This window comes from Diceros bicornis, chromosome 25 (assembly GCF_020826845.1).
Source record: "Diceros bicornis minor isolate mBicDic1 chromosome 25, mDicBic1.mat.cur, whole genome shotgun sequence".
Classification (NCBI taxonomy): Eukaryota; Metazoa; Chordata; class Mammalia; order Perissodactyla; family Rhinocerotidae; genus Diceros; species Diceros bicornis.
In genome coordinates, this window is record NC_080764.1 from 21,987,823 (window position 1) to 21,995,045 (window position 7,223).

The window sequence follows — 7,223 nt, forward strand, 5'->3', positions numbered from 1 at the left end:
TGGTATAGAATGCCAGAGGTGTTCAGAGTACAAAGCTTTCACTTCTGGCCAAGGTGCCCGGAAATATTTGTGGAGGTTATAGAATCCAAGCCAGGCTTTGAGAGTGGGAGTATGATTTCAATAGCTGGAGATAAGGGAAGGTCAGGTCAATGTAGACTGGAGGAATAAACTGTGGACCACTTTGGCTGGAGAACCAACTTTGTATAAGGAAATAGAGATTGAGCTGGAAAGGTAGTTTGGAGACAGAAGCCAGGAAAAAGGCAATTAAAGAACATATTAGAGTCAGGCAGCCATGTCAGCAGGCATGCATGACAGGTGTTATGCATGTCTTAACTAAACACAGGGTGAGAGTCAGAAATCATGGTTGTCAATATCAATTAAGACTGCCCTTGACTGAAAAATAAAAACTTTACAAAACTTAAATGCTAATAAAATCTCATTATTGAGGAGGATCATTCTACTTAAGCACACAGTTGTTCTCACAAAGGCATGTGTATATTCAGCATGTGTATAGGGCTTTTGCTCTCAAAACTGATGCAGATGGAGAGCAGGATTGACTATAAGCAGGCATAAGAAATCTTTTGAGGATGAAGGAAATTTTTTTTTTTTTTGGTAAGGAAGATCAGCCCTGAGCTAACATCCATGCTAATCCTCCTCTTTTTGCTGAGGAAGACCGGCTCTGAGCTAACATTCATTGCCAATCCTCCTCCCTTTTTTTTCCCCAAAGCCCCCCAGTAGATAGTTGTACGTCATAGTTGCACACCCTTCTAGTTGCTGTATGTGGGACACGGCCTCAGCATGGCCGGAGAAGCGGTGTGTCGGTGCGTGCCCGGGATCCGAACCCGGGCTGCCAGTAGCAGAGTGCGTGCACTTAACCACTAAGCCACGGGGCCGGCCTGGAAATGTTCATAATTGTGGTGATGGTTGCACAATTTTATAAATTTACTAAATAGCACTGAATTGTAAATAAAATTTAAAAACAAACCAAAAATCTCCATATTAAAGAAAGAAAAGGGTCACCTGTATATATTGGACATGTCCTTCACCATCAGTCTCCACAGGTACTTGTAAAGATACGACAGCGAAGTGAAAGCCCATTCTAACAATTCCGTGTCCTGAGTCTCCAGGATTGAGGTGATAGTCAGGAAAAAATCCTGAAAATGGGGATAGAAATCCGTCTGCAGATCTCGTGCCAACTGTACAACTAAACTGGATTAAAAAAGTAGAAGTAACTGATTCTGAGACATGTAGATCAAAAAACAAAGACTGCACATCTATTTCACAAATGATAGTAAATTGCCTATGATGACAGGATTAATTAAACCTTTCAAACCAAATCTCAAGAGATTTATAAAATTTTTCATTTTAAGAGTTCAGAAACAAAATCAGGCCAGAGCAAGAAGGTGCATTCCATCACAAGTTATGGTCAACCATTCCTATAGTGTCAAAGGAAAATGGGATTCTCTCCAAAGTATAAAACAAAAGCAAAAAAGTATACCCGTAAGATTCTGCTTTATGGCAATATACTAATATTTTGATCTAACAGAAAAGGTAAATTCTTGTTTCTAAATTACAAATACCAGATCTAAGGCATATGTAGCTATCAAACGTAACTTTTCTTAAAATTCAGATAAATGTCATTGAGCTTTCTCTCAACATGTTACTTACTCCAAAAGGGGCTGATAGGCGTAACTGTTCTTGACTTGCAGGTGAGTCTTCAAACTCTGAACTATCTCATTTTGATGATAGACCAGCTGGTTGAATGACTGGCATTTGTCAATAACCTCTTTGTAAAATTTCCCTGGGTGAAAAAAAAAAGAATATGTTCTGCTTTTCTATCACACCACTATTTAGTTGTTTTGACCATATACGATGCAAATGATAGGTGAATAAAATAGAAACAAAACAGAAAATACCAAAGTGTTCCGTAAGGTTCAATTCTCTCCATTTCAGCAGACTCTCAAAAAAGTAGGTTTCAACTTCCTGCCAAGATTAAAGTAGTCCATTAATCAGATAATTCAAAGAAAAACTATGATCAAAGTAAGAAAGAATAATGATATATCAATATCTTATAACAATGATCAAGAGTTTAAAAATTCTTTTTAGTTTTTTTTTTTAAGAAAGGGTATTAACTGACACACTTAAAAGAGCAATCAGGTATACAATACGGGCAGATGATTTATAAAAACGATATTTTGTTGACTTGGTTGCAGCAAATAATTCTCTAAAACCTATGCAATAGTCACACTAAGGAAAAAAAATGTTTTCTGTTTTTTACAATTTTAGGCCCAGAAAAACGTGCTGACTCTTATAGTTCTTTCATTCTACTTTTGGAAATATGAACTGCTACAACCTTGAAGGGAAGTAATCTGGCATTTCTATTAAAATTAAAAACAGGTATGTCCTTTGACCTGGCAATTCTCTTTTTTGGAGATATTTCTTATAAAATTTGCAAACATCTCAGTATAAAGATGTTTATTCACTTTATTATAGTGGGGGGAAAACATAAAACAGTCTAGATATCCAATAATAGGAAAATGGTTGGTATAACTTATGGTCTCTACACACTAAGGTATATCATGTGCCTATTAAAAAGAGTTATATCTATATTAAATTAGAAGAATGTTGATGATATACTTGCAAAGAGATAAAAGTAAGTTACATAGTGAAACATAAGGTAGGAACGAACTTTTCTTTTAAAAAATGACCTCTATAAATGCTTGCCCATATTTGTGTGAGAGAAAAGTATGGAAGAATACATGTATATCAAACTGTCAGTTATTAGTTTCCTTGGCTATAAGGGGTGGGAGTGGTGAAACAACAGGTTTTCCTAAGTTCACCACTATGTTGTTTAGCTTGTTAACACAGTGTATGTGTATATATATATATATATATATATATATATATATATATATATATATACACATATATATATATATATAATTTTTGTGTGTGTGTGAGGAAGATCAGCCCTGAGCTAACATCCATGCCAATCCCGCTCTTTTTGCTGAGGATGACTGGCCCTGAGCTAACATCTGTGCCAATCTTCCTCCACTTTATGTGGGACGCCGCCACAGCACGGTCCGATAAGCGGTGCGTTGGTGCATGCCTGGGATCCGAACCTGGGCCGCCAGCAGCGGAGCACGTGCACTTAACCACTACACCATGGGGCCAGCCCCAACACAGTATATATTACTTTGTACTTTGAAAGGTAAAATCATTAAATTATTACCATACATGTGTATGTATGTGTATGAATATATATATATATATGGAGAGAGAGTGCAAATACTTAGGCACACACACAAACAGCATGCCAAATCTTCCACAACCTAAAAAAAAGGTAAACCCTTAAATTATGCTTTGGAAATCTTTAACAAAAAAAAAAAGAAATAAAATCAATAGTTAGGCAGAATAGAGCGAAAGAAAGAGAATCTCATTAAATTTTGTTCAGTGTCTCTTAAGGCAGAAGAGAAATATACCTAAGAGTTTAAAACCTAAACGTAGAAGGCATTCCGAGCCTAGAACAGTGACTGGCACACATCAGCCATTTGTGATACCCCTGTCCCTTTGCAATGTGACTTGCAGCTCCTACCACAAAGAGATGGAGTCACCCCCTTGAATCTGGCCTGGCCTTGTGACTTGCTTTGACCAATAATGTGCAATGGAGGTGATTCTGCAACTGCCAAAGCTAGGCTTTAAGAGCGTTTGTAGCTTCTGCTTTTGCTCTCTTGGAAAGATTCTGCCAACATGAAAAGAAGCCTAGTCTAGTTTATTGGAGAATAAGAGGCCAGGAGGACAAGCCCTAGTCAACAGTTAGACATGTGATTGAGGCCATTCTGCACCATCCAGCCCGGGATCCTACCCTAAGCTCTCTTCTCTTCTAAGTTAACATTCTACCCCTTAGTACTTTCAACCTCTCCTGTGGCATAAACTATAAACCATATACTGAATGCTCAATCAGTAATTCCACCTCTGAAGTCACCTGTACTCCTCCAGACACATATATCCAAATGTCTTTTGGACATCATCATTTGGATGGCCCCAGGTATATCAAACTCAACAAGCCCCAAACCTCGTGCTCCTCTTCCTATAAATCTATCTTGATAAGTCACATCCTCAAGCACCCAGTTGTTGGAACCAAAAACCTTAACCCCATTCCCTTCCTCCCTGCACACCCAGCAGGTCACATGTTCTAGCCAGTCTACTCCTTTAATATCTCTGAAACCCTTCCCTTCTCTCCATCTTGACTGCCGCCACCATAATATGTCTTACTTAGATGACTACCAAATCCTCACAACTGGTTGTCCTGACTCCAGTCCTGCTCTTTCCTCCACACTAAAGTCAGAGAGAACTAAAACTTACACCTGATCATGTCACTGACTCCCCCACCTTACAGTCCTAGAATGATATCCCATAGTTTCACAAGAAAATCCAGACTTAGTTTGATCTATGAAGCCCTTTATGATCTTTGACCATCTCTTCAGCTTGATCTCTCACCAATCCCCCTTCCCTGATCCCAGTCACCAGCAACACACACAAACACCCTACACACGATTATAACCACACTGAACTGTTTTGCAGTTTCTTGAACGTGACATGCGTTCTCTAGCCTCTGTTTCTTTACACAGGCTTCTCCCTCAGCCTGAAACAGCCTTTCCTGTCCTCTTGGTCATGCTAAAACCTATAAAACAACAAGACTCAATTCAAGTATCACCTTGTCTACATCATCTTTTTTGACGCCCCACTTTACACCCTCAAAGAATTTAGGTTAGACTCCTTTCACTAACAGTTCCCAAAGCATTATGCGCTTATCTAGACAACATCACTTGACACACTGAATTCACACTGGAGACAAGGCATTCAAACAGATAGTGAGCAGAGTCTGCCTAGAGCCAAGCGAGGAACAGTAAGAAGTGATGTTGAATCCCTAAGTTAAAGGCATATTATAAAGGACCTTAAAAGGCTAGCAGAAAAATAATGTCTTGATGAAGCAAAAAGCAAGATTTTTGAGTAGAGGTGTGACTGAGTTAGAGAGTGCTTAGAACAGGAAAAAATGATGTAGTCTACCTCCTTTCTTTTTATAAAGGAGGAAACTAAGCCCCAGGAAAGTGACTTGCTCAAAATCTCTTTAAAATTGTAGCTTCAGGAATACAGATCTGCAGCAGTGCTTGGAATGCACACGGGAAAGGGAGAAGCTGGAATACAGAAGCCACCTGAGTATCAAGTCAATTGTCTAACACAGCATCACCCAAGAGAACTTTCTGCAATGACTGAAATGTTCCATATCTGCACTTGTCCAATACGGTAGCAACTGGCTACATATGGCTACTGAGCACCTGAATTTGTAATTTAATTCACATTTAATTTGCCATGTGTGCCTACTGTATTAGACAGCACAGGTCTAATGTGTGTCATGTTCAGAAAGGAACAGCCTGAAAAACAATTCACTTCTACTAAGAACAGAGACTAAAAAATGACTATGATTACTTGAATATTGGCTAATACAACATTCTCTTACCTCATCATAGCTTGCAGTTCTATCAATCCGGTGAATAATATCAATATTCACATTCCCCAGTCGTTCAGCAAATGTAAGAAACTGTGGGGAGAGTATATTTAAGATACATCATTTAATACCTATCACACCTTGAATATCTGTTTGAATGCTGTATAATAATCACACGTGGACAATTTTCTTGTGAAAGCAGAAAGGTTAAACCTTCAATAAGCCTCCTCATGTACTATCATTACAAATAACAGTATTTCAAACTTGTATTTTCAGTTAATCATAAAATGTATAATTGAGTTTTGAAACTAAAAGTAGACATCACAGATGAATCACAAAAGTGTAAAAACAAACTGAAAGATATAGTGTTAAATGCACTGCACTACCACATGAAAATAATGAAATACTTCTATGAACATATTCAGTTCTTTCAGTTACGCCACTTCCAATATATAAAATGTCCAACCTAAACTGTGGTGGACCTGGGTGAAAGCTGACGTCGTGGCCTCGACAGATCTATTGTTAGGTTTTATATCCCCCTACAACCAGAGGTATCTAGCTCAGCCGTTGCAACAATAGTTTTTTAAAATATATACAGACCTACGGCTGTACAGTAACAAGGAAACCTTCAATGGGCAAACAGATAAAGTGGTCTTTAGCCAGTAGCTGGAAATCACTCACCTCCTCCGGCCGGCCCGCCCCCCAATTCGGTGTTTAAGGATAAAAGAGCAGAGGAGAAGAGCTCCTAAACAACTAGTCCGTGATAATGAATTTAACTCTGGACTAAAAACAATTCCCAGGCAGGCCAGACCCCATAAACCACGAGCGAAATCTGTTGTCCAGACTTCTTTCCCCACCCCATATTTACTACACCCGGAAAAATCTCCCTCTTCTGCCAGAGCCTCCGGGCAGGTGACTCACGGTTGGCCCAGAACACTGCAGCCCCGGGAGTCCGCTCAGAGCCAGTCCCACGGCTGAGGCAGCAGGGACCCACGGTTCCCGGCCCAAGTTCCCTCGCTCACCCGGTACGTGTTCTCGGTCTTGTGCGAAACGGGCTTCGTCTTCATGGCTGCAAAGGGGCAGCGGCCGCGAGGACCTAGGGAAGGGTCGAAGGGATGCTACCGACGACAGGAGAGGAAACTGGCTCACACACTTGCACTCTCCGATTCCCAGGCGCGCAGACTCTTTCTCACGTGCAGCTGAAACCACTGGGCGCCGCCATGTTGGAGACGGGGTGGAGCCTGAACTGGTCACGTGGGCGGAAGAAGCGGACGGAGCAGGCGCACTCTCCCGGCAGCCGGTCGGAGTCTTGGAGGCGCTTGTTGGGCGAGGTTTTTGTTTGTACTCTCTTTGGTAAAGGTTTACAAGAAAAATATGTATTTTTTACATATTTATTGTAAAAGAAGAAATGCCTGTAATCAGCTAACAATCACTGTCCCTCACTGTGTACCCTGCATCATGCAAAGCTATTTACATCGAGTTTCACAGTAAAGCACGTTGTGAACGCTTAATGAGTATAAATGAGGTACATATTTTTAAGCCCCTTTAGCAGAGGAGGAAAGCAAAGATGTGCAGCTAGTAAGTGGCAGCCTGGCGGAGGTCACTCTGCCCAAGATTCTGATGTGCTTAACCACTACGTTCTAAATAAAAATAGAAGAGGAATTTTAAAGAAAAATCTTATAATTTCATGTACAACTACTGTTAACATTTTGCT

The 7,223-nt window shown here is 40.1% G+C and overlaps 1 protein-coding gene across 1 annotated transcript in view; it reads right to left on the reverse strand.

Annotated features, from left to right (window-relative positions):
• UTP20 (UTP20 small subunit processome component) overlaps window positions 1-6,737 on the reverse strand; it is a 99,229-nt gene extending 92,492 nt beyond the window's left edge. The window contains exons 1-5 of the mRNA XM_058568572.1: window positions 6,532-6,737; window positions 5,522-5,602; window positions 1,917-1,983; window positions 1,669-1,801; window positions 1,021-1,209 (exon numbers count right to left, since the gene is read on the reverse strand). Of these exons, the coding sequence (XP_058424555.1) occupies window positions 1,021-1,209; window positions 1,669-1,801; window positions 1,917-1,983; window positions 5,522-5,602; window positions 6,532-6,576 (515 nt within the window). The 5' untranslated portion in view covers window positions 6,577-6,737. The remainder of the gene's footprint in view (window positions 1-1,020; window positions 1,210-1,668; window positions 1,802-1,916; window positions 1,984-5,521; window positions 5,603-6,531) is intronic.
• Window positions 6,738-7,223: the final 486 nt, after the last annotated feature.